Here is a 26,329-nt window from a genome sequence, read left to right as displayed (position 1 = left end):
TGATACTGGACCTGAAAGATGAGTAATTGGTAACATGGCTGACCTCTGTCCATTTGAAATGGAATATGCAGTTCTTGAAACTTGTTCAGGGTATCACAACCATGCAATTCATGGCATGAAATGAGCAAGGTAAAACAGATGTAAGAATGTCCATTTTAGAGAAAGAAAAGATTGCTTCAAAGTTAGACTGGGAGGATTAAGGCCAAATGCCACTGATACCAAACTCTAAAGGAGTTTCAGTTAAAGGGTGCTAAACCACAGAAGATTGGTTTGGTGCAGTAATAGTGAACATGAGAAGAGCTATGATCTGCCCAAGCTGTTGACAGGAAGAGTGAAGAAAAGCTGCTGTCTACACCCTTTGTCACTGTTTATCTAGTAAGCAGGGAAGAGAAGCATGGATCACACCCCTAAGATGCTGTTAAGCTGAAGACAATCAAACCAAACTTGCTTCTGCTGTAACAACATAAAATATAGAAAATCATCTGAAGGAATAAAGTAAATTATACCATTGGAATTGGCATGAAAATAGAAAGCAATCCTCCAATTCAGTGAGCAGTAACACATTTAACATTTAATTTCTAGCTGGCTTTTCCTTATATTTTACTGTTCCACAAATAGGGTACAGTAATTGCAACCAGCCTTCTAAAAGGAGAAAAGGGAAACAAAATATTAAAAAAGATGAGAGAGGATATTCCTTTCATTTTTTTATATTTGATAGAGTTGTCCATCATCTGCGCAACTCATCAGCATAAATATTCTTGTCTGTATTTCAATTTCTGTTGTGAAATTGTACCTCTTGTGAAATTACTTGGTGCCTCACTCAATGAGTATCCTTGACTTAAAAAATGTAGCAGCAATATGAGCTCAGCATAACGAGAAATTAGGCATTAGAAAGTTCATGGCTTCTGACCATTGTGCCTTTGGGCAGAATAGACATTTCCTCAAAAATTTTAGTTTTTAGTTGGAGAGTGACAAATAGCCTGGTTGATAGAGGCACTTTATAAAAATATCTCAACTTGTCTCAATTCACACTTCGCTGATGTAAAGCACATTCCTTAACAGTGAGATAGAACACTGTTTTCTGAGAGAAATTTTGCAAAAAAAGAGGTGAGGAATTAATTAGAAATTTGCTGGAATGTGACAGTTCAATATTTGTGTACAAGACCTTCAACTGATTAAACTGTGTTCACTTTAAGCTTTATTTAAATACTGAAGTGCAGGTAAATGAAATTCAGAGTTTATGCCAACTTGGAACAGTTAAATACCATGCATCATATCTGGAATAACAGGTGAGAATCTAAAAAAAAAAACCCAAAAAACTTAGAAATAAAGGAAAGATAATGAGATGCATTGGGGAAATATGATCAGTTAGGATCTTTTTGTAATTCCAATACATATATAATTAAATAGATGAAAGAAACATGTAAAGCAAGAGTAGCAAAAAGGATGAGGGACTAGAAGAATACAAATGAGACCTTAGGTATGATTTGACTTCCTGGAAGTCCAAAGGAATTTTCATGAGTAGAATTATTATGTGCTGTGGATGGAAATTAATAAATAATTGCATATAAGGAGATGTTGAGAAAATTATACCTCTACAACAGAATTTTGTCCTGGATATCATGTCACTAGATAGATATCAACAAATTGGAGGGAAGTTGAAGAAGAGGAAGGAAATCTGTCTTGGATCTATGTATTATGAGTTATAAGGAAAGAAAAAAAGAACTAAAATGTGTTTAGCTTGGATAAGAGATGACAAAAGGGAGACATGATAATGGTCTACAGATATCTGAAGGATTTAAACAGCGAGAATGAAAAGGTGGTTTTTTTTTTTTCAGCACAGAGAAGCTGAGGGGCAAAATTAAGAAAGGGAAAACATATTATATAGCAAAATCTGTCTGGCAGTGATGCACACAAGTGGAATGATACAGGTTCTGACACTTGGTAACACAAAGCTAAGCTGGGTAAAGTAATGGAAACTGTGCAGGTAGAGAAATTTCTAGAAAGATAAAAAGGGACGAGACCTGGGACACCTCCCTCCCCCCAAGCTGCTGCTGGCCTGTGGATGTAAGTTTGAATGGGGGGAGCAGCTGTGTCTGTGGGGAGGAGAGGATGGGTCAGGTGATCTACATGGACCAATCACAGTGTTCCTGTGCATGTGCTCAGTACTAAATGGCTCCTAAGAGCGCCCCCCGGTGGCCTCTCTGGCTGCTGTGTTGCCTGGCTGGGGGGGCTGCTTTTTTTGTCATCACTGTGCTGCTACTGTTCTCGCATCCTGATTTCTTGCCAAGAAGAACAGTGTTCACTGAGAGAGGTTGCCTTCTGCCTGAGTAGGACTGGCTCAGTTGCTCCAAGGCTTTTGGGTACTGTCACTAGGACCCCGGACTCAGGCACCTCCATCTGCTGCCAACTCCAGTTTAGGGCTTTTCTGATTGGGAAGTAATTGCTAACTGAGGAGCATGGGTTCCATCATTACATGTTTGTATGTAATTTTCCATTATAATTATTATTGCTATTATTTAATCAATCCCACTCCAGGTTTTTTTTTTCCCAGGCTTCAAGTCTCTCTGCTTGATTTGCCCTTTTTATCTTTCCCTGGCAGGGTAGTGAGGCCATAACAGCATCTGACGCATGGTTATTTGGCTAAAACCATAACAAATAAAATTACTTTTTCTTGAATAACAGTCTGTTGATATAGAAGATAAATGTCTTAGTATAATAAAAACAAATACAACCTCTCTTGTGCAGAGACCCTAGTTTTTAATACCCTGGGTTTGGTACATTATATTCTGCTTACAGGGAGTAAGTCCAGGTAGTCTTACCAACTGTCACATAAAAACATAATCAGATATATTTATAGTGAGAATTATTAGAAAAATCTGATGCTGATAACAGGAAAATAATATTTACAGTTTTCCTGTAAGATTTTCCTGTCATTAACCAACAAAATGTGAAGCATGTGGTACTATTACAAAGTGGCAGATGGTAGGTTTATTTGTTTATATATATAAATAATTTATTAAGCCATATTACTTAATGGGAGCAGAAGCTTCCTGTAACTTTGCTGAATATCTTCAGAATGCTGTTGAGGCATTAGAGGTCAAACCAAAGGAAAACATGACTGATTTGCTGTCAGATCTTATCCTTTGGTTAATCCTGTGGATACTAGCTAGATACTGCAAGAGCAGTACCCATAATACACATAATTACCTTGGTGCTTAATCTTTTTTTTCTCAGAGAGAGTTACTAGGCATGAGGGGGGGGAACCCAAAAAAACCCCAAAACCAAAATACAACAGCAACAACAACAAAAACCCAACAAAAAATAAACCCTAGCTGAAATGTGAAAAGGAACCAGCACCACCACCAGTCCGTACTATCTATTCCCAGTAACACCTAACAACATCTCTAAGTGCCCAGTGAGACACAGAGAAGGGCATCTGTTGCTGTTCCACATTAAGAGATTATCTCCTATCCTCACCTCCCTCCTTGCTTCCAGTCAGTATTAATCCTACAGTTCTGCCAAACGCAATTTTCTCATAAAATTAAATGGACCAGTTTGTAAAGAAGTATTTTTATTTCAGCTCTTTTCTAACCCAGCTGTGTAAGTGGCAGAATTGTCTTTCAAAGTATACCAGATTGCACTTGCCACACCTAAAAATGAATACACTCCCCAATTTACTGATATATTAAAAAAATTTCTGGCAGTTTTACCATTACTTTGGTGTGATCATTCAACTCAAAATACCATATATCTTGATGATTTTGTAGAAGTTTTTGAAGGTACTTAGTACTGATGTAAAGCTGTTGTAATAGTCCAAACTGAGTGTTTTTAAACATTCCACAAAAGTAATGTGTCTAGTCTTTTAATGGAAGAGTAAGCTTTGTGTTTGTTAAAAAAATTGGCATAAAAAGCAGAAAGTGTTTGGATTCTTTCTATAAAAGCCCAAGTAAGTCTTTGCACTCCTCTGTCCCTTTTTCCAAAGGAGTTCAACAGTATAATCTCCCAGACTAATCTGCTATCTCTAGCCTTCCCAGAATGAATCTTTCCTATAATACACATCATGTAACGATGCTTTACAGAAGGACAGATGGAATTGACAGACTTTGGGAGAAGGAGCAAACACTTCTTGTCAGAATGTTGTCATCTATTTTGACTTGGGCAAAGCATTTGACAGCATACTGCATGACATCACTGTCTCTGAATTGGAGAGACATGGACTTGATGGATAGACCACTCAGTGGGTAAGGAATTGACTACATGGTTGCACTCAAAGAGCTGTGATCAATGACTAGATGTCCAAGTGGAGATCAGTGAAGAGTGTCATTCCTCAGGGGTTGGCATTGGGACTGACATTCTTTAGCATCTTTGTTGGCAACATGAGCAGCAGGATCAAGTGCACCCTCAGCATATTTGCTGATGACACCAGGCTGCGTGGTGCAGTCAACGTGCTGGAGGGAAGGGATGCCATCCAGACAGACCTGGACAGGCTTGAGAGGTGGGCGTATGCAAGGCCATGTGCAAGGTCCTGTACCTGAGTCGGTGCAATCCTAAGCACAAATACAGGCTGGCTAGAGAATGGATTGAGAACAGCCGTGAGGGGAAAGACGTGGGGGTGTTGGTTGATGAGAAGCTCAACATGAGCCAGCAATGTGCACTTGCAGCCCAGAAAGCCAACCATGTCCTGGGCTGCATCAAAAGAAGAGTGAATGAAGGAGGTCGTTCTCCTTCTCTGCTGAGCTCTTGGGAGAGCCCACGTGGAATATTTGTCCAGTTCTGGAGCCCCCAACAAAAGAAGGACATGGAGCTGTTGGAGTGAGTCTTGTGGAGGGCACAAATATAATCCAAGGGCTGGAGCACCTCTGCTGTGAAGACAGACTGGGAGAGTTGGGGTTGTTCAGCCTGGGCAAGAGAAGCATCTAGGGAGACCTTATAGTGGCCTTCTAGTACATGAAGGAGGCCTACAGGAAAGCTGGGGAGGAACTTCTTACAAGGGCATGTATTGATAGGATGAGGCTCAACAATTTCAAACTGAAAGAGGGTAGGTTTAGATATTAGGACAGAATTCTTTTTCTGTGTGGTGAGACACCAGAACAGGTCGTCCAAAGGAGTTGCAGATACCTCCTCCCTGGAAACATTCAAGGCCAGGTTGGATGGGGCTTTGAGCAACTTCATGTAGTGGAAGGTGTCCCTTGGAACTATGCAATCTTTAAGAACCCTTCTAATCCAAACCATTCTATGATTGTCCTGTGCCTATCATATTTATGCCTTTCATGTAACATACAATCTTACACATTAAAAGATAATACAATTTGAGTCTTCTGCATACTGCATGACTGGTTTCAGTCCTTCATACATGGATGCAGACATTCTGCATTTTTAATCAGGAGAGTGAAGGACTAGTGATTTTAGCAGTCAGTGGCTCATCTGAGTAAAATCAGTGCAAACAAATCATACTTTGCTTCTTGAAAATTGACCATTATACAGAATTAATTGACAGGGAAGCAGTGGCTGTCGACAGCCAGACTCTAATGATGGGTCAGAGTCAAGCAAGGGAAGCTGTTAAACTTTTCATAAGCCTTATAACTCTTACATAAGAATTTTAGTAAAACATGCTAGGCAATCTAGGAAATAAAATGTGCTGTAGTTCAGTTATCAGCCCTTTGAAACTGCCAGTTCTGCCTGTCAACAAATTCCTGTGCTTCCTCTCCCCTCTCCCTTTAAAGGTTTTGCTCATTTGCTTATCAAACCCTTTAGTCAGCTCCATTGTCTGCTCTGCATTTCTCATTACCAGCTGAGTATCTTATCAAAAGCCACTGTCATTTGGAAAATGCATTGTTTTTATTCATTTAAACATCATTTTTCCTGCCTCATTGAGCAGGCAGAACTGCAAGACAGCCAGACAGAGGGAAAGCTTTCTCTTTTAGTTTAATTAAATTTCTGTTGTTTGGACTATGAGCAGCAGTAGAAGGCATGTTGGACTTAACCCCTTCAACCCCAGGCTTTGCTGGTTTTAGCTGAGGAAAGGGCATGCTGGGATGAGGAGCTGAATGTGTAGCAGTATCTCTATCAATGGGCAGAATATAGAAAGACAGGGAGCAAATCAGTCTCAGTGAACCCCCCCACATTCATAAGAAACCTGAGAGAAGGAAAACAGATGTGATGACTGTCAGATATTCAGCCTCAATAGAAGCTGAAACTTTGGACTTGCATGCATATGATCTAAACACCACAGGACAAGACAGAGAAGTTTCATGGGCCTCTTCTCCCATGCCTGGCCCAAAATGCTTTGTCTTCTGATAAAGAACTGAGGCAGTAAGTAGCATAGTTGCTATAGAGGAGAGCAGGTTTAGTGGCATAAATTTAACAGGAATAATCTTAGATTGCTTTGGTTTTGCATCATGTAAATATTAGCTCTGTTCTATATTTTTTGTATAATAAAATCTAAACAAATCTCTCACTTTTTTCCCCCATAAAAAGGCTGAAGTAAAATGCTGATGCTGAGACAATCAAAGAAAAAGCAAATAACAGCAATCATGCTAACTGTAGAGAAAACTGCAGCACACAGTAGAGAGATTTTATCGCTTGCTTAGATCCTCAGCTGGGACTTACTTGGGTTGTCAGCTGGATCTACAAGAGGAAACAGTGAAGTCAGGAATTGGAGGCTGCATTCTTGCTCTGAAGCTGGTTTGGTGAAGTACTCAAAAGAGATTATTCAGGATAGCTCTGACACTGCAGGAGCTGATGCATTTTCCTTTTTCATTTCTCCTTCCCAGTCCTCTGCACATATAAAGGAACTCAGAATTTGCAGAGATCAATATAAGTATGGAGTCACCCTTTCAAAGGTTTTACAAATTTCATGAGGGCCTCAGGCAAAAGTTTCTGGATAAGCACCTCCTTGCTCCCCTTTGCACACTGATGATCTGACGTGAGCCAAGTCAGGTGTCATAATTTGCATCTAAAATTGGTTCTTCTCTCCTACCTGATCTGGAATTTCAGGTCTGTGTTTCCTCCACACTGTTTTCAGATTTACTGCCTAAATTAATCTGTTGTTATAAATCTGTAGACTTCTTACTTAAATGAATTCTTACAGCAGACTTTTAAATTATTTTATTTTTGTTTGCACATACTAAAGCAAACATATGCAAACCAAATATATGCAAAACTCTGTATGCAATACTTATTAAACTATTGTAATAAACTTGAGAATTTTAAGACAGGAAAGTAAAGCCAGTGCTTACAAACACACCTAAAGGAGAAATTAAAATTGAAAAGACCTGAAATCTGACTACATTGTGATGGTTAAAATAGTTATTATCAGGAAAGGGACATAAAATCATTAATTTAAAATGTTGGGAAGCTTGATTTTGTAGTAGAAAGATGGTTTCAGGTTTTAATTTGTGTACCACTGTGCAGAATAACCCACTAATGATTCCCTGTAGCACATATGTTTTTGTTAGATGTTGGTTTAAGCCCTGACCCTTTTTAAATCTCTTAGTGTCAATCCCTGACAGGTTCACAGCTTGAGGTAACATAACTGCAGCCATTAAACCTCTGTTTTAATCTCACAATTGCTTTCTAGAATGTTTGAGAAATCAATTGCTGGAGAAATTTGAAATAAGAGCCCTTGATCAAAAATCAGGAAGACTATTATTTGAGCTAAAGTAAAATTGGAGTATGTGCCTCTGGGATGTGAACTGGCTTTGTAAAATCACATCACCAGGTGGTAAAAGTGCTGTGAAGTAAACCAGAACTATTATGGTCATATTGTTCCTTTCCTCTCTCTGAGTTCTTAGCTATTCTCAATTAATTTAAAAGCTTTCCCTACCAAGCTGGTTTTTTTCTGCCTTGGAGCTGAATGCACACTTCTTGATTTTCAGCCTCCAACTGCCTCTCAAACAGGTCATTCATTGAAAGCAGTAGTCCATAAATGTACTTGATCTAAGCATACTTTTAGACCTAAACTCCTGATTGGCATTTTATAGCTTAATAGGCTTGCATATGTGAATTGAAGATCACTTGCTGGTTTTCACAAGCTGCAGTAGGTTGTCTGAAGGAACTGGAGTTGTTTAGCCTGGAGGAGGCTGAGAGGAGACCTTATTGCTTTCTGCAACTACCTGAAAGGAGGTTTCAGCAAGGTGGGTGTTGGTCTCTTCTCCCAAGTAAGAAGTGATAGAACAAGAGGAAATGGCTTCAAGTTGCACCAGGGGAGGTTTGGATTGGATATTAAGAAAAAATTCTTCACTGAAGGGGTAATTAAAAACTGGAATAGGCTTCCAAGGAAGGTAGTTGAGTCTCCATCCCTGCAGGTGTTTAAGAGCCATGTAGATGTGCTTAGGAACATAGTGTAAGCACTAGACTAGTTAGGTTAGTGGTTTGTAGAGTTAAGTTATGGTTGAATTCAATGATCTTAAATGTCTTTTCCAACCAGAAAGATTCTGTGATTCTGTAAGCTGATGAATTACTAGCCTCTCCCAGTTTGTTTTCAGTTGCTTTTGACTTGCTGGACTTAGAAAATAGTATTTCATGCTACATATGATTCCAGAAGTTGATCTAGGAAAATTCATGCATGTCAAATGAATCCTAGCAATCTTTTATTTGGGAAGGTCTCACTTTCCTCCAGTGCAGGCTTTCTGACTTGCACCAGAAAGTACTCCCCTGTACTCCATGTTCCTGACAGTCTTGTGAAAATCCACACAGATCAAAAAGTCAGCCTGCATGTGCTCCAAAATTACTAAGAAGGGTTTTTCAGCTCACCTCTGGCAGTTCTCAGTGAACATGCGGCAGTATCACGGATACAGTTACCTTCCCCACCAAGGAATGATATATGACCACTTCAGACTTAAGTCTATAGATTTACAATTAAGTTAAAAGAAATCTGCACTTTTTCTGGTAGCGGCTACTTGTAGTAGCTCCAAGATGATCCCTGGAACCAAGGTACCACAATCCTTCAATTCACAGAACTGAGTCATTTGTCAGCTGACCTGTGGTCACTGTCTGCTTCTGTGCACCTAATTAATTGCAAATATGAAATAAAACATTAATTTAAACTATCATTATTCATTTAAACTGGCATAAAATTTTGTTATCCATATCTTGCTTCATGTTAAAGGTAAAGCAGAGAGATACAGTCAGTCGCTGTGACTCTGCTGAAGAGCAGAAATCCCTGAAGCTGTAAGAAAGCAGCTTTCTTTTTGAATGACAGTGTATCCACAGAAGAGAAAGGTTTGAAGAGAAGTCACCTTCCTGTTCAGTTCTTTAAAACCACCCAGATGTTGAGAAGCAAGCTAACTCTTTCAAACCTAGAGAACTGCAGAGCCATACATGTGAATGTATGGAGAGGAACTTGCAGGAAAAGGACAATAGAGTGGAGGATGTGACTGCCTGAGGTCATGAAGACAAAGCCTAGAAGCCAGATAAGTAAACAGAGGAAGAGTCAGAAAGTCAGGGAGAAATAGGAAGGGGAAGAAGGAATTTGTTGCCCTGTTTAATAGATAGATGGGGAAGTTTTTGTGTATATAGCAGCTGAGTGCTCACTGAGTCAAATGAGACTAGAAATTAGGGAATCTGGTGGGGAAAGAGCAGATATGTTGGCCAAATATAACCCTTGTGATTCAGAGAAAATTTTGGGATAGTAACCTAGTTTCTACAGTCTACAAAGAAGATGAAAGTAGCTGGAACAAAAAGAAAAAAATACATCAAGCCACTGAGATAAAAAAGTACATCTACTATCAGAAGAAGAAAGCAATGCAGCAGAATAGGATGTGGTTCAGGAAGAAAAAGGCAGAAACCAGCTGTGCAAGAAAGAAAGATGGACTGTGAAATAGGAGACTGGTATTAGACTGCCAGAGCACAGGATGCTCTGGCATTTCCTAAAAGGGTGGGCTACTAAGAGGACTGAAAAAGATAGCAAGGGATCTGCAGCAGGAACTGAGAGGTACTGGTGCAGGGGTTTCAGCTAGTTAGTCTGGATAAATTAGAACTTGAAACAGAGGTCTTAAAAGTGGTTTGGAGACTGGGACTTCAGTAAAAGGCAAGGGATGGAGTAGAGCTAAAACTGAGACAAAAACACACAGGAAGCAACAGAGCATGACTGTTCAAAACTCACCAGAGCAGCTAAAAAGGAAACAAAATTATTGAGTCCCACAATCTTTTATTTGTGCAAAGCCAACAAGCCAACTGGCAGAGCATTTTGTCCCCCTAGTGCAATACCATATAAACAAAAATATCTGTAACTTAATCTGTAATGAAATGAATAGGCTTGAGGTGCTGGAGGAGCTAGATGTCCCAGTCTTTCTATGTGTGTATGTAACTATAAGATTAACTTTGATGTCACAGGATAGGACTTTCTTTTCAAAGAAAAAAGCAAATTCATAAAATGTGCGCCCCAAAAAAAGTCAGAAGAATTATGGGTTTAGAAGGTCAAGCACTTCCTGTTAAATATGTAATTTCAATTAATCTTGTTTGTGCTCGTACATCAGGATAAAGTGTTTGAGAATTCAGGAAGTAATATACTATTTGCATTTTCTGCATCTTTACATAGTAAAATATTTCACTGCAAAAACAGAACCTATCCATAAAAGTTTCTAGACCACTGTGAACTAGTTCAGAAATTAAATAAGGCTTTTCCTTTGGAAGCACAGACAGGGAATACAGTCTTGTCCCTAAGATTTTGAGGGTGTTTGACCTGTAACTAGTACACATGACTTTTTCCTTCTTTAATATCAAGGTGTCATAATTCTGGACTTGGACAGGAAAATGCACAGTCTCCACAGCTTTTCTGCCTTGAGTGGTTCTTGCAGTTCATAAAGCAAAACTCCTGAATCAAGCAGAGAAGATCTGAAGGACAGTGCTGTGGCATAGAATATGAAACTCATTGTAATTGGAGTCATATCTGGCATTCACGTCAGGAGAAAACCTTTTATGTTTTATGCCAGAAAATCATCACCAAGGAAATCTGAAAACATCAAAGGTGTCAATGCAAAGTTGATGAACATTACAGACACTTAGATAAAGATCACTACTTTAGAAAATATTGCAGATAACTCTATGTGTACTTTCTTGTTATTTAGACAGCTCTGTCTGTGACATTCATGCATGTACGGACACATGTAACAGTGATCTTAGGAAGTCCTGAGATTCCTTATACCAAAAGCACCAGAAACTTTACTAAAAGCATTTGCATATTTACACATTACATACATTGAAATACTCTACAAAACATGTGCTGATACTTTACTTCTCCCCACCCCCCCCCTTTTTTTTTTCTTCCCCTCACAGATAGTTTGTAACCATCGTAAACTAGAGGACTCTGAAGAACATGAGATCATTGCTCTTTTCAGAAGTGCTTTGGGATTTTTAATAACTACAAAGTACATAGGACTTCCTCCTAACATTTATGCTGTTTCTTGCAACACTGCGGATAAAATGGGAATAGACAAAGCAGCTCTCCTGAGATACATAAACTCCAGATTTAACACATTTTGAAAGTCAAGTGCATTGGGGTAATGTCCCAAAAACAACTTCAAAGCCAGTCACCCTTGCAAGTGTTGAATACCTGCGGTCCCTTTTCTCCTTGTGGTTAATTTCCTGTTTCTCACTGAATATGTACTCTCTGCCTTTCCAGTTCAACAAATACTATACCACAAAACTGTTTAAAATTCCTGACTTGTCCAAAAGCTTGATTCCAGTAACAGAAGCAAAGAGAAAAATAATATAAACCTCAACATTGTCAATGGCTTCCAGCAAAATATTTTTCTTTTTCAAACAGTTGAATCCAGTCTTCATTCTTAGCTGTTACCTCCCCCTTCCTGATGTGTCTAGCATAACAGAGCTGAAGCTTTTGTCTGATGATATGGATTTAGATGCTACTGCTGCTTCCTCTCATGTGAGCTGCTCTAGCCTGCTTTGTTCTCCAGAGTTGTACCTTCTGTTGCATACAGTGCAGATTGTTTTTTCTATCCCAGCTTCTATTGTTTGGCAGCTTGTTCTTTTTGTTGTTGTTGTAACAGGTATCTTAATGGCCAAACTGCTCTAGGAAAACATTTCATGAAAAAAATAATTATTTTATAGAGAAACTGTGCCACCCAGCAAATTGTATTAGCTGTTTCCTTAAAGTAAATTATTTGCTTTTCCATGTTAGTTTAGAGAGAATATTTACACAGAAGATGCTTGGATTCTTTCTCTAAATATGATTAAATTCATGGAGCCATTCTTTAAATCTATGAAACAATCTAGATTTTATCCAGTCAAAAGAGTGTAATTGGTTAGGCTACAGTAAGAAGCTGTAATCAAACACAACTTATGCTTTCAAACTAACTTATGCTTTCTAACTTCTGGTCATATACCTTTTTTTTTTTTTTTTTTTTTTTACTTTCCACTCAGAGGATATATACTTATGGAATATTTAACACTAGTGCATCAGGAGCTAACAGTTGCAGATAGTTTATTTTCCTGCTTGCACTAGTCAGCATTGGATACAGGTAGGATCTTCTAGCATGGTCAGATCTCCAATAAACTAGTAAGAATCTTATCTAGGAGGGTTTGTGAAATAAAAAAATTCTCACTGATGAGTTGTTATATATTCAAATGATTCTGCTGTCATATGAAAAACTGTTCAATAATATGATTAAAGGTTTGCTATCTGGTTGCAAGAGAGTATGGACTTCAACAGAATATGGACTTCAATAAGGCTATTTTCATAGGCTACCACCAGGGAAAAAGATTCCCATTTCAATCTTTGTTATGTAGATTTTGATCTTTCTTCAGGGGAGGAATGTGTCACAGACACATGAAGAAGTATTTTTCTGTATTATACAAGAATTAATAATTTATTTTTTTTTAAATGGTGAAACAAACATTAGTTACAGAAAAAGACCTGGAACATTTTATGTCTTCTTTCTAAGTTCTTTACCAGTGAATCTCACTCTTAGCAGCACTTTGGGTTGTATGAGATTTATTGAAGAAAGAAAAGCTTTCTTACCTAACTGAGCTGCTGCCAGCATCGAGGTCTTGTGCTGTCACTGCACCTATAATGGTCCCCACAGGTGTATCCTCATAAACCTCCATTGTATACATAGGCTTGCTGAAAACTGGAGGTTCATCCATGTCCAACACATTTATCTTCACAGTGGCAGTATCTTTGAATGGACCCACTGAGTGAAATCGATGGTCAAGATGGAGATTGGAGGCCTCAACTTTAAAAGTATATGCCTTTTTTGTTTCAAAGTCTAATGGCTGCAGAAAGCAAAAGAAAACAAAAACATTGATTTTGACTAAAGATTGATGTTCTTGACTAAAGATTAAATATTGCAAAATCATTTTGGTAGGATTAGTTTGGCAGAACTTAAGCCACCTTCAGTGTAAACTTCAGCTCCTGAACTAACCATTGAAATTGGTTTTGCAGTTCTTCTCATGCTAAGGGAGTTTCTGAAAGCACCCAGGTTAATAACACGCAGGAAATTACTGTTTCTCAACATAAAACACAATCAGGATGACTAGCATAGATGTAAACAGTTACACTGTAGATGTCTAAAGTTAAATGAGTGAAATTGATTTCTTGCAAATGTTGCAAATGCTTGCATGTCTTGCAAATGCCGTGTGTAGGTTGGCCAGAGATACGCATTTGCAACTCCCATGCACAGGCGATAGATAAGCTGTCTCTAGCTGATCAAGTTCCTTAAACAGAAGACTTCAATTTCTTTTAGCAGCTAAAGCTTTCAAAGGACCATGACAATGATGGAAATGAGCCCAAATAAAAACTGTGATGTATACCAATGCGTCAAACCAAACATCAGATGTGGCTTGGAATGTGAATTCAAGTTTTCCGCCAAAATGTCTATCTTAGCTGGGAACCGCTGTTCACCCTGTGTATTCAAGCTGCACATACGCTGAAAAATGCAGACTTTGACTCTGCCTTATGATCTTAGGTATATTCCATAAGGTCTTGAAGGCCTTTTGTTTTCCTGTGTGGGTTTTTTATGGAAATGCATCCTCTAATCAGATTGTTTTGGTGTCCATTTCTGTAAATTTAGAAAAATAATAATCTCAAAAACCTTAATGCACTCTTATTTAGTTAAAAGGTGCAGAGGCTCTGTTTTCGGTTAAAGGCTTTAGCTACGTCAATCCCACGTTTTTTGTTGACAGTGTTTTTCCGATGTCTGGGTAACACTGGCACCTAGTGGTTTCTGCTTATAATTGTCAAGTTGGAAATTTTTCTAACGGGAAAGGGCATGCGATCTGGGAAAGAGAGCAGGATCACAAGTGTATGAGCAGTAATATTTCAGTATCTGTAACTTCTTTTTTTCTCAGACATCATTACTGCAGAATTTACAGTCATTTGTCACAGCTAGAATAGATTTAAATTCTGCCTTTTTCTGTCTTTATCACAACAGGACATAATTGGCCAGATGACTGGCTGGTGTAAATTGAACTAGCTCCATTAAAATAAATTGAGTTACCTTGACTTACATTAAGTGAACAGCTAGCATAATTATTTTAAATGCTTATGAAATATTTTATAATTGTATAAGATTAGATGGTCAGTCTTTTTTGAGCTGGGGATTTAAAATTAGCCATCCAAGTCTGTATGCCATAGAAAATAATCAATCTTGAAAGCCAAGTACTGCTAACCAATCCATTATTGCATGCAAGCATCCTCCTGCAGATAAAATTCCTAGTAAGAGCCAGTGTGAGTTGCACCTTCATGACTGGACTTAAATAAAATAGGCTAAGAAGAAACAAACAAAATTAAGTGTGGAAGATCTTCTTCCCTGGTGGTGAAACCCTAAGCTGTTACCTTCGCTGCAAGTGGACATGCTGCTTCATTATCTACATTGATGTCACACTGCCTTTTCCCATTCTATATTACTTATCTTCACTGTTATGCAATGCCAAAAAATTGCCCCCAAACAAACAAAAAAGCACCCACAAACTCTTCTTCAGCTGATTATATAAATTGTTAACCCATTTAAAAAAAAAAAAAAAAGTAAAAATAAGGGGAGAAAACTTGGCCCCTACAGAACCAGTCTGGAAGGGAAAAAGTCTGACTATGAGGGGTCAAGGTGGCCTGGAAGGCCAATGGCATCCTGGCTTGTATCAGGAATAGTGTGGCCAGCAGGAGTAGGGATGTAATTCTCCCCCTGTACACAACACTGGTGAGACCTCACCTCGAGTACTGTGTGCAGTTCTGGGCCCCTCACTTCAAGAAGGATATTGAGGTGCTGGAGCAGGTCCAGAGGAGAGCAACAAGGCTGGCGAAAGGACTAGAGGGAAAGTCTTATAGACTGAGGGAGCTGGGGTTGTTTAGCCTGGAGAGAGTCTCTTCAACTACCTGAAGGGAGGATGTAGTCAGGTGGGAGCTGGGCTCTTCTCCCATTTAACTAGCAACAAGACATGGGCATGGCCTGAAGCTGCTCCAGGAGAGATTTATGTTGGATATTAGGAAGTACTTCCGCACAGAAAGGGCAATTAGACATTGGAATGGACTTCCCAGGGAAGTGGTGGAGGCACCGTCCCTGGACGTGTTCAAGGAAAGGCTGGATGTTGCACTCAGTGCCATGGTCTAGCTGTTTTGGTGGTGTTAGGTAACAGGATGGACTTCATGATCTTAAAGGTCTTTTCCAGCCTTGGTTATTCTGTGATTTTTGTGTGTATCTTTCATACCTCAAAACCTGCATTAAAACTATTTAGATTGGTTCATGTGATGCGAGAATATATTTGAAGATAGATGGGCTAAAGGAAAGAGCCATAATCCATGTGGTTCTTGGAAGCTGTCTTTCACAGTTTTGTTTCAAGACTGTAGTACCAGATCATGGTCTTTGGCCAGAGCCCAGTCACAATACTTGTGATGCAAAGGGAAAATAAACGTTGTTTTGGGATGGCCAAAGGAATGGGATTTCAAGCAATTCTGTGTATTAGTGTGCTTTGGCTGGCATATTTTAGTGCACAGCTACCCAGAAATCAGGTAAAGTAGCTTCATTTCTTCTTTTCCCCAAGCATTATGGGGCAATGTTATGTCATATTTTTGAAAAGACAGTTTGACACCATGAAAGGAAAATGTTTTCCTGCTGTAACCTCAGAGCAACTTGTTCTTTCTTTCAGTCCTTCTATGGGTCTAATGATGTAGTTATAGGTGAAACAATATGTGGCCAATGCAGAGCACAGATGGCACTCAAGAGACAGGCTGAAAGTGATGAGCCATTGTCAGAGAAAGAAATTTGTGACAGTTGCTGACAAAATAGCAGAATTTAGCCTTTCAGTATAATATATTTAGCATTTTAATATGTGAGGCTAAACTGCAGCTGAAATGTCTGCTGAAAGATGAGGAATGTTGCAAACCTAGGATTTAATTTCAAAACAAAAAAAGATTTTGTACAACATATGTAATGCAGCAAGAGTATGGTTTCAATGTATTGTGCTTACGGGGAATCCATGCTATGATCTCCCGATCAGTTCTGGTTCCCGGTTTTGCACAGTTATCCATATAGATAGCTATAGACAGACAGTCTCAAATTTTGGCATTTTTCTGCCCAGAGTCTGCCTGAAAACAGAAGAACTGAATGTTGGCCTAGGTCTCAGGCAAAGCTTTTTGGATGTTTAGTTTTAAAGATGTTAAAATAGCATTTATTTGTATTTCTGCTTTTAGTATATACCACTAAAATCTGTGAAGGACATGAGTGGTTGACACAGTATTTTAGCTGTCTTTTTTAAAATTTAAAATATTTTTTTTCTATTACTTAAAAAATGTCTGACAGTGTTCAGTCCTGTTTTCATTTAAAATCTGGAATTATGTTAAGGGTACAAATATAGCAGAATGTTTAAATTAGAAAAGCACTGTAAGATTATTGAAAGGTGTTTCAATCAAACAGATTTTAATGGAATTACTTCAAAGAATTTTTTATTTTTTTTTAGGTAACCAATAGAAATATTTATTCCTTCTATAAAGCTAAGTTTGAATAAGGCTTTTATTTTACAAAACTGTCAGGTTTTTCCACAGTAAACAGCATTTTTGCTAATATTAAGGCAATGTCTTATTAACTGTGAAATATTCAACAATTAGAGGAGTATTTGTAACTGATATTCTAAGTACCAGTGACAGAACAGATGTATTTGGCCTCCCTGCTGGTTCTTATCTGCCTTTTCCTGTGTTGCAGTTACAAGCTGCTCTATATAGTTGCGTAGTAAAGCACTATCAGCATATACACAGCTGTATGCAGCAAAGGCATTCCACAAACCCCCAAATCAAATAACATATACTGACAAATCACTTTATCTTGCAGTTCTGGAAGTACCGTGAACTGGGCCCATTTAGTATGACTAGGAAGGCACATAAACAGCTCCATGTCAGAAATAAATATATTTTGAAATATTACTGTTTCCCATATTCAAGGTAGAAGTTAAGGAATGCTACTATATAGGTGCATATGTATGTACATTTATATTTTAGATAGACAGATAAATGAATAGGTAGATAGATGAATAGATGGGGAAAGAGAGAATTAAAGAACAGAAAGAAAAAAAATAAGGGATTAAAGATATAATGAATTATTATAAGAAGCATGGCAAGAGTGGGAAAATAACTATCCTGCCAGTCTAAAGAGGCAGGACCAGAAACTACAGAAAGAGATTTTAATCCACACAGAAGAGATACAACTGTACTGTTTAGTGATACAGGCTTTCATGATCCACAATGATGGAAAAAACATATTTTGGGATAATACTGTACACTCCAGGACATATGGATAATTGCAGACACTAACCACATCGAGAGAAAGCACATAGTAACTTAGGCTTGTCTTCATACTAGCGTTGTGCACTGTGGAACAACAATGTCATGTGTAGCTGTCTAGAAACCTGGCAACAAATTCCCCTTGAAGATGGGTTGAATGTCTACATGTTTTGTGAAATACTGCCATAAGACCATTTGCTGTGCATTGGCATGTTTCAGTAACTGCACTGGATATTAAAAAGCATAAGGAAATAAATGGTATTATAGAGCAGGTTGATTTATTAAAGCTAGCTCCAGGGGAACCAGGAACATTCATTAATTATGGAGACAAGAATCTACAATAAAAAAGAGATCTGTAGGCCAAAACTACAAAAAGTGCTTTAGATTTGACCAAATCTGAAGTAATTGTTTCCAGATTTGATGAGAAGCAGGCAAAATACATATGTTCTGTATCTGAAGAACAGAAGAAGCTGACCAATGTTAGGGGTTCAGCTGTTTGCTGCTCTCAAGCGTCTTACCAGTTTCTGCAGGTGCCTTTCCCTGTTCCAGGAATATCAAACCAAACAGGTGTATCTGCAAACTCCTGTGGCTGAAGAACACCCCTTCCTCACTCTGTCAGTCTTCTCTGTGGCTGTCGTGGTCCTTATGATTGCATCTGTATCTGGTTCACCACTTTCTGCCTATACTGAAGGACTTAATATTGCCTGCTCTTCCTCCTGGAAAGGTAAAACTCCAATTCCCACTCCCACGAACTGATGAGTTATGATTATAGGCAGCCAGAGCCCATGTACATACCTGCAGAAGGTATTCCCTGCCTTGGGAGAACGAAGGGGAGAGGTGGGTGACTAGTCTGTACACTTTTATTAGTAAAGCAAGTAGTAGTGACAACTCAATTCTGGCTGAGGGATGTCAGGAGTGTGCCTTATGCTCACTATTATGATGTACAGATGTTTTTACATCATGGCAATGTCCCAGCACTACATACGTGGGCTGTCCCATGAGCAGGACAATTCAGCTTAGTCGGCAGTCAAACTTCTACTTATTGACTCCAATTAAAGGCATCTAAAAAGTTGTGCCTGATGTTACAAGGAGGCATACACACCAAATACCTCTGTGCAGCTACTGGGTCTGTTCATTCTCCTCCCATTTTCTGTTCTTTTGTCATTGCTGAAGTTACTATTTCTCACCATGCAGTGCCTTGTCGTCTCTCTGAGATAATGTGATTTCATGGATACAGCTTTGTTGCCTGATCAGTTAGTGGTACCCAGTTTACAAAAAAAAAAAAAAGATTCAGATATTCCCTGAACTTCCACTGACCCATATAGAGAACCTCACCTAGCACGTGCAGCAGTGTAGGATCGTACCACGTGAAACCTAGAAACAGTTTTTTTTTTCCTGGGTTTTAATGATACCCTTCACAAATCAGCAATGTCTGATCCAGGGCCAGGGCTTGAACCCTGCTCAATATCTGGATTAGCTCACACTGAGCCAATTAAGAGGTTTCTGTACACAATGTGCTTATCCTATAATCTTATCCATAGTTTAATAAATGTAGTGCCAAATGTTCAGTAAAGACTGGATCCTTCTGTTTTCTGTTGGGTGTGGTCATTAAAGATTTCTTATAATTTTCACTAAAATCAGGATCTTGCCTGGGAAACACTACTCTACATGCCACCTGAGGCCACTACACTCCATTACAAAAATAGTAAGAAGGTCCCTTTTGTCACTGCTGCCTGGACCTTACTGTAACTTGTTGAAGCATTGAAGTAGGATGACAGATACTATGTAAATGTAAAACCCAATAAATACTGTATTAAATACAACCAGACAAGGGAATAAATCAGCCATTCTTTTCCTAATATATTAATATTTCTTCCTCTTACAGAGAAATGTATGCAACACTATCCTAAAACCAGACATTTCCCTCTCTTTTTGCTGATGCTGTTTTCCTTTTTTTTTAGAGATGGGAATCTGGGAATCTACTACATTACTATCCACACAGTGGTGCTAAGTGATATATGGAACATTTCTTTAGCAGAACATAAGAAAATTTATTCCATTTTTAATATATATGTAAATAGCACAAGACGAGTATTAATCAGGTTTATATTGGATCATAGCACGAAAATAAATCAGCAACCAAACCAAATTATTTAAGATGTGCACCTCATCCAGCTGTAGTTATTTCTGCCTATTTAGTGTCCAAAAAGAAGAGCCTCCACCAATGCACTTAGAGCACTAAAAGGAACAATTTGGCTTGTGCAGTTTTTTATCATCAAATGCATTTTCCAATAGTCGAGGACAGCTCAATTTTCCTCAGTTTTGAGATAATAATATCTCCATGGTTTTGTTTGGGGTTTTTTTGCATAACAACACAGCAAAACATAACAAATCATCTCTGCAGTGATTGACAGTTTCTGGCTGCAAGAAATGTTTTAGGAAAAATACAAGCAAATTTTATAAATGGTTTTGAAATAGCTCAAAACTGAATTACTGCAGCACTTACAGCATCAGCATATGCTATGATACAGAAAAAAGTGCAATCTTGTTTTTAAAGCACATAACACTTTTTATTAGTGGCTTTGACTGTTTAAATCCATAATTGAAAGTGTTGGCCCTGTTCATTGACCAGCTTTGATTTAAAGGACTTAAATGCATATCTAACTTAAATATTTGCATAGTTCAACAAAGTCAAATCAGTCTTTTGAACACCATGCAGTGTGAAATAGCTTCTGTGCAAGCAAATAAATAGTGCTGTTTCAGGCTTGTGCAGTACAGGCAGCATGCGTTTTAATAGATGTCTACAGAATTATGAATGTCCAGCACTTCTGAAAATCTGAAAAACTGCAACCCATGCAAACACATTTATAGTATTACAAGCACAGAGGATATGAAAAGACAAATGAGTTAATGGTATCCTTAAGAACATGGACTGCTCTTGTTAAACCTGGGATCCAGCAGAGAATTTAAGTGGATGGATTTTGAATGCTTCTGAAGTGCCTTAAAACACTTGGATCATTTAAAACTTTGTGAATGAAACCTTTTCCTAAGAAAAGTCTTGTGAAATACAATGTGTAGGGACTGTATAAAGGCATTATTTCCTTTCCACAGTCCTTCACAGAACAAAGGTGGCATTCCCTGACCTTCACAGCCTATCACTCTCCCCAGGCTTACCATGATGAAGACAATTAAGATTACATTTTTTCCCCTCCTGTTCAGTGACGGAGATCTATCATTTACACTAGGCAATACCAACCAATGTTCTGCTGCTGTAAAAGTGCCCTAAAATTTTAGAAAAGACAAATAAATGCAGCAAAATACAGAGACCAACTGTAAAGTATCTGGATATAGATTTAGTTGTGTCAATTTTTTTTAAAAGTAGTGATTCAATTAGATATTATTTAATTTCCCATATAGCAGTCTCAAAAGTGGCCAGGCATTTTGCCTGTCCTGGCAAAGTCATATATGGATGCCTTTCATCAATAACAAATATTGCATGCTGAGCTGTTTGAATCTGCAATGCCAATTTGCATGATTTGCCTATATAGTCTAACATATATATACTTAACCATAAGTATTAAAAAGTTCCATTGCTGTATATAAAAACAAGCAGCAATCCAGGGAGACCTGAATCCTATAAAATGCTTTATGCTTAAGCATTCATTTTTCAGTGGTTCCCACTCATTGCTGTTTTTGACTGCCAGTGCATATGGAGGGGCATGCAGCTGCTCAGCCTGACAGTTTCAGATGGAACTATTTTTGAGTCATCTGCATAGAGGGAAAGAGGTGATCAGAATTATTTTTTAAAATGACACCAAGATTACAAATTCACGTAACGAGGAAGCAGTATATTCAAACTTTTAGTCCGAAAAGACAGGGGGGTGTGAAGAGTGGAGTTTCATGTCTCATTGACAAGTAACTTCACATGGGTATTGTAGCTTCCATTTTATGTCACTGGAACCAGCAAAGAAATAAGTGACTTGACATCATCTGGTCCTCTAATGCTCCCATGGATAATTTACTGTTGCCCAAGTCAAGAGGCTGAAGCCACAAATTTTGTTGCTAGAATGAGTATAATGCAAACATAGATTAATGGTCAGAGCTGAGGAAAATTTAAGCACACAAATTCTAAATTTCATTGCAAATAAAGCTTCTTTTTTCCTAAAGCTTGAGTTAATACACATGTTCAGAACCCTCGTCTTCCCAGACCTTTGTTAAGTGTTTAGCTCAAAAGTGTGCTCATTTTACAAAAATTACATCTAGAAACATGAGCTGTCTATAAAACATAACCTGGCCTTTCAAAATGAGCTGCTGGTTCAGATTTCTTTTTTATTAAAAAAGTTGATCATTGGTGTACTGGTACATGCCTGGGCTCAGAAGACCACCGTTTGTTAAAATGTGACTGTCCCTGCTTTGGATCTGTCCTGTTGAGTGCTTTAATCACTATATTCCAAATGACGCTTGTGCTTTCCATTTTTTGAAATTCATTAATTCAGTAACCTTGAAATTATCCTAGTACACTAAAGAAACAATCAACAATTGAGATGCAGTGTGCTCCTTTATATGAATATCTGATAACCAGCTGTTGGGGACATTATTAGGAGACTGGAAGTAGGACATGTCATTTTGCAACCACTTGTGAATCCTCTATCCTGAGCAGACTACACACAGCACTGTACAACAGCTTCATTATTAAAATAACATGCTGTGAAGTGGAGCATTTTTCACATAGTTTTACATGGAAAATTTTCCATAAAAGATAAATTATACTTTCTAGACAGAGATAAGAATTACTTTTCTGCCACGCAAATGGACGTTATTTGTGAAAATATAACCTAATTCTATATTAAATTAAACACTACACTATGAATTCTTTTAATACTAAAAATCACAACCACCGCTTCTAATAAAGGTACTCTGTGTACTTACCAGGTATAATTTAATACTCTTACCTAGTTTCTCATTTGAGACATAGGTACATTACACCCTACATACCACATACCTTTTTCAGTTTTATGACTCCTTCCTGGGTGTTGTCATCTGTTGTGATGTCAAACAAGTTTCCTCCATCTCCTGGAACTATGTTGTACTCAATTTCTGCATTCTTCCCAAAATCAGGATCCACAGCTCTGATCCTTCCAATAGCAGAACCAACACGAGAGGACTCAGGTACTTTTAAATGGAAGATACCTGTGATTAAATAGTAAAGAGTAATTCTTGGGATTTCTTGATGATCAACATATTATGTCAGATTAAAATTGAAAAGCTTGTGTGAAATAAACAGACAAATAATCCAAATAAAATTATGAGATTGAAAACCCAGACGATTCAAAACATAGGCATGTTTCACCCACTGGACAGGCTAATTTACCCAAATTTCTACATATGTTTCAATACAACTGTAAGGACTTCCCTATTTCTATCTCTTAAGCCAACTATCTATATTATTAAATACTACTTGTAGACAGAATGTTTATAAGCATTTTATTCCTTCTGTGTTTAACAGTTTTTAGTATTTGAGTTTTTATTTTGTTTTAGAAAACATATATATGCATTTCACAGTAGTAGAAAGGAAAAAAAATAATGGAAAAATAATTTTTGCCCATTCCTGTAGTATTCAGTATCAAAATTACTCTTAGTATTCGTGAGAGGGGATACAAAAGGCATAGTTTACAGATTAGCCGCCAGAGGGTGCTCTTACTAAAAGGTAAGTGGCAAACATTTTTAGCTCTGCACACTTCTATTTTCAGTTTATTTACTATTAATGGTAATAAAAGTTTAAAAAATGCCCCATAAATTACAATTTTAAAAAATAATAATTACTGATGATATGTGAGGACAAAATGGTTTCATTCAGGGAACCAGTTGCGTTGAAACACTGCTAGATATGAGAGTTAAAATAGCTAAAAGACAAGATCCAAAGCATTTTGAGTCAGCCTTGACTTTAATGACACCAGTAGCAGCAGGCCTTAGTTTAAAACATATTACCCTGGCTTATTACACTGCTGCTGAAGTGCCTGCCTCTCCTCAGTTGTGCCTCTTGCTGGGGTTGTTACCTTGCCCAGCTGCCAGTGAACACCACTCTGGCTGGTATTTCCAATGGGCAGGTATTACTTGCCTTCCTCACACAGCAGCCTTGCTGTCAAAACTGCCAGCAGCTTTTGGAGAAGACTTCAGCACATCTGTGGTGTTTGATTCACTTCATGCTGGCTCTCAATAAAACTAGCATTTGCTTGTCCCAACATTTTGCTTTCCTGGGTCACCCTGCAACAGCTCTCACAGAGCAGCCCCTTTGACACAGGAAAACATCTGCAATAACCTTCTCTGTTCCACTAAATGTGAACATACAGGAGGAAATGTACACCTTTGTTTAAGTACTATAGCAGGATGGGCATCAGTGACTGAGGCATATCAGGGGGATGTCTCAGAGTTTTCCACCTGCTATTGGTTCAGTCATACTTCACAAAATAAGACTCTGAAAAGCTGTATATCATGTAACAGCAGGATAAATGACTTCTGCGTCCAGTCACTGAATTAAACAGTTCCTTGTAGTTATTACTTTACAATGGATGCTGTGTCAGCTTTTTCCGCCTTACAATACTTAGAGGTGAGGAAAAAAGTGACATTAGCACTGCTGGATTATGAGAAAACCTGCTCTTTTGTGAGCTAGTAGTTTGGGCTATGGTACCTATATAATTGTCTGCTTGATTGCCTCTGAAAAAATGTGTTTTGTTTGCTTCCCCCATCTGTCCATCAGTATGCAAAGTATATCTAAGACCAAAACTTCCTTTATTTGTTTAAGAAAATCCCTAAGTCAAGTCTGCTTGTGTCAGCATCCACACTTGCTCTGACTGAGCTACTAAAGGTTGGGCTATTGTCATTTCACTATTTTTTACAAGGGAACATGCTAAAGGAATCTTTCCTTCTTTTTCCAAGGGAATATACTAAAGGAAGCCTTACTTCTTCTCTTGTTTTTTTTAACAGTTGCAAAGGATCACTATGACTTAAAATATTATCAAGATGACAGTAGCTTCAGCTGTTTCTTAGTTGTACATCAGTGACTTTGAGTAAACTTTTAATGTATTTACAAATATACATATTACTGGGTCTCTGCTATGCAAGTATTCAGAAGAGGTGGAAGAAAAGGAACCCAAGAGGGCTCTGCCTACACTTGAGTCTTATATTATGTTTCCACAACACAGTTCCAACCCAGACGCCCAGGTCTTTTACAGACACCTACATTGCATGACAGAAATCATTGCTGCAGTGTTTACATTTTTCAGCCACATTTGGTGAATGTAAAATGTAAGAGCATACGATAATGGATTTTTCCTTCTTTGCCTTGTTGATATATTCTTAGTGAATAGAAGAACACTCAGATTTGTTAAAAAGCAAACAAACAAACACCATCACCCCCCCACCCCCCCAATTCTCTGTAAAATATTGTACCTGGCTGTAAAGCATATGGGACTTAGATGAAGTCCAAGAAACACTACATTACTCATTTCAGATTGTTTAGGCTTTTATCAGTTATTTTCAATGACTTGGCATTTCATCACTTCAAGAAATTCAACGCCAGTAAAGATGGGGTCATTCAGATTAATTTGAAACTGAAGTAATCTTCAACTCTGCCAGAGTCAGATCTCTGAAGATGTAGTATGTAATTACACTGCCATCGTCCTCATGTAATAGTATTTTCACATCATATGGAAGCTGTTAATGGGGCTACTGTGACAACAGACTTTCAGAATAAAATAAATTAAAACAAATCATGAATTTTGTTGCCAGCTCAGGGAAAAACTTCAGGAGTTGAAGTATAATGAATAGCATGAGAGCCTTTTTTTTTCCCCCTTATAAAACAGTCTTTGTACAGAGGACATTTGAAATGATCAATACATGCTACACATGAAATGTAACAGAAAGACAGTTTTGTAGCTTTTTATTTTTCTGTTTCTAGAAGACATTACTTGCTATGGACTTTCTCAGTTTAGCATTATTTAGTTTTTATTGTCCATTTTACCTGTGTACACTACTACCTCCACTTGCTATAGAGGTATATTGAAACAGGGCTGAGTAATAGGCTTTTACTCCCAAAGGTCCTGAAAACCATGTTCTCTGCAACTTCTAGGAATGATGGAACAAGCGGTTTAGACAAACTTACGTAGCACTTGGTTACGCTGCTCCGACAGTTCTGTCAGATTTTATAGATTGCTTCATGTGACTTTTCTGCCTAATTTTTTTTTTTTTCTACTTGCAGAAGTCTCCTCTGAATGTGTTTTCTAAGTTTGCTGTTCGGTTTTGTGAAGAATGAACGATATAGGATGTAGCAAAGGAGCAAGCTCTTATTTCTCAGACTGCACTACAAAACTGGATTTTGCAACTAGTTACACTTTTGCTGATTTCAATCATCTATATTGCATGCATGTCAGAATACTTTCACATACAGGAAAGCTAGAGGGAATATAATGACTGGTCAAGATTTTTCACCTTGTTGTAAATGGAATTTTAAGAAAAAAAAAAAATTATCTTTTCTAGGTCAAAAGTCATGTGCCAGTTGACATGCTTAACTAACACTTCACACTGAAATTACACTTAAAATTC

General features: G+C 38.0%; 1 protein-coding gene across 5 annotated transcripts in view; it reads right to left on the bottom strand.

Annotated features, from left to right (window-relative positions):
* LOC127380456 (cadherin-12) overlaps positions 1 to 26,329 on the bottom strand; it is a 545,741-nt gene that overhangs the window by 24,779 nt on the left and 494,633 nt on the right. For all 5 annotated transcript variants that reach the window (XM_051609381.1, XM_051609385.1, XM_051609384.1 and 2 more), the window contains 2 exons: positions 22,731 to 22,918; positions 12,983 to 13,236 (listed from right to left, as the gene is read on the bottom strand). In XM_051609381.1, coding sequence (XP_051465341.1) covers positions 12,983 to 13,236; positions 22,731 to 22,918 — 442 coding nt within the window. The remainder of the gene's footprint in view (positions 1 to 12,982; positions 13,237 to 22,730; positions 22,919 to 26,329) is intronic.

This window comes from Apus apus, chromosome 2 (assembly GCF_020740795.1).
Source record: "Apus apus isolate bApuApu2 chromosome 2, bApuApu2.pri.cur, whole genome shotgun sequence".
Classification (NCBI taxonomy): domain Eukaryota; kingdom Metazoa; phylum Chordata; class Aves; order Apodiformes; family Apodidae; genus Apus; species Apus apus.
The sequence above is the reverse complement of the archived record's forward strand: the minus strand, read 5'-3'. Positions and strand labels throughout refer to the sequence as shown.